Below are 813 nucleotides of genomic sequence, written 5' to 3' on the forward strand. Positions count from 1 at the left end.
CAGGCGGCCGCCGCCCTCCAGCGCCGAGCAGTTCCAGCGCTGGTCGCGCAGCTGGTGCTGACACTCGTGGACGGCGATGTGCAGGCCCTGCAGTGCGGATGCCGTCACGTCGGGGCTGCGGAGGCACAGGCCCAGCTGCCGTTTGCTCAGGCCCGACAGCGTCAAGCATACGGTGTTGGCGGTCAGCGGCGGCTCGCCGGGCAGCTTCAGGCCCAGAATCTCATTGCTGAGGGCCCTGGGAACGCAGAAGGCGTTGAGGGGTCTGTGGTCCAGGCCGCGCGTCCCCTCCGACTCCTCCCGTCCCGGGTCGGTGCTCGCGGCCTACGGCTTCCTCTCGTGGGCTGGGTGAAGGGGGGAACTGCTCACCGACTGCACAACGCCAGGAACAGGAGACCCGCGAAGCCCGAGGGCGGAGGCCGCGGCCGGGGCTCCTCCGGCATGTCGAAGCCCGGGCCCGAAGGCCCCGGTGGGCAGATCGATCACGGCCTGCGGGACACAGGAGACTTGGGGGCTTTGGAATAAGGTGGGCTCCGCGGGGCAACCAAGGATTCCTAACTCACCAGTGCCACCCCAGTGACCCTCCACATTCCTCCCCAAACAAAACAGTAAGGATCACCCCTTGATTCTCAGTCCCGGAACCCTGAGAGAGAGTTAGGGACCGGCAGCTGGGGTTTACGCAAGGGCCCCTGGAGCAGGACCCAGCCAGACACAATGCCTGGCACACAGACACACTCTCGTGCAGACGCAGACATACTGACTCACAAACACCACTCCACCATCTTGACCCCAGGGGCTCCCTCTTCAAGGGCCCCA

General features: G+C 66.2%; 1 protein-coding gene across 1 annotated transcript in view; it reads right to left on the reverse strand.

Annotated features, from left to right (window-relative positions):
- WNT10B (Wnt family member 10B) overlaps positions 1-440 on the reverse strand; it is a 4,331-nt gene extending 3,891 nt beyond the window's left edge. Inside the window, exons 1-2 of the mRNA XM_077753577.1 lie at positions 367-440; positions 1-235 (exon numbers count right to left, since the gene is read on the reverse strand). The exon at positions 1-235 is cut by the window's left edge and continues 28 nt beyond it. Of these exons, the coding sequence (XP_077609703.1) occupies positions 1-235; positions 367-440 (309 nt within the window). The remainder of the gene's footprint in view (positions 236-366) is intronic.
- Positions 441-813: the final 373 nt, after the last annotated feature.

This window comes from Crocuta crocuta, unplaced genomic scaffold (genome assembly GCF_008692635.1).
Source record: "Crocuta crocuta isolate KB4526 unplaced genomic scaffold, BGI_CrCroc_1.0 scaffold30, whole genome shotgun sequence".
Taxonomy (NCBI): domain Eukaryota; kingdom Metazoa; phylum Chordata; class Mammalia; order Carnivora; family Hyaenidae; genus Crocuta; species Crocuta crocuta.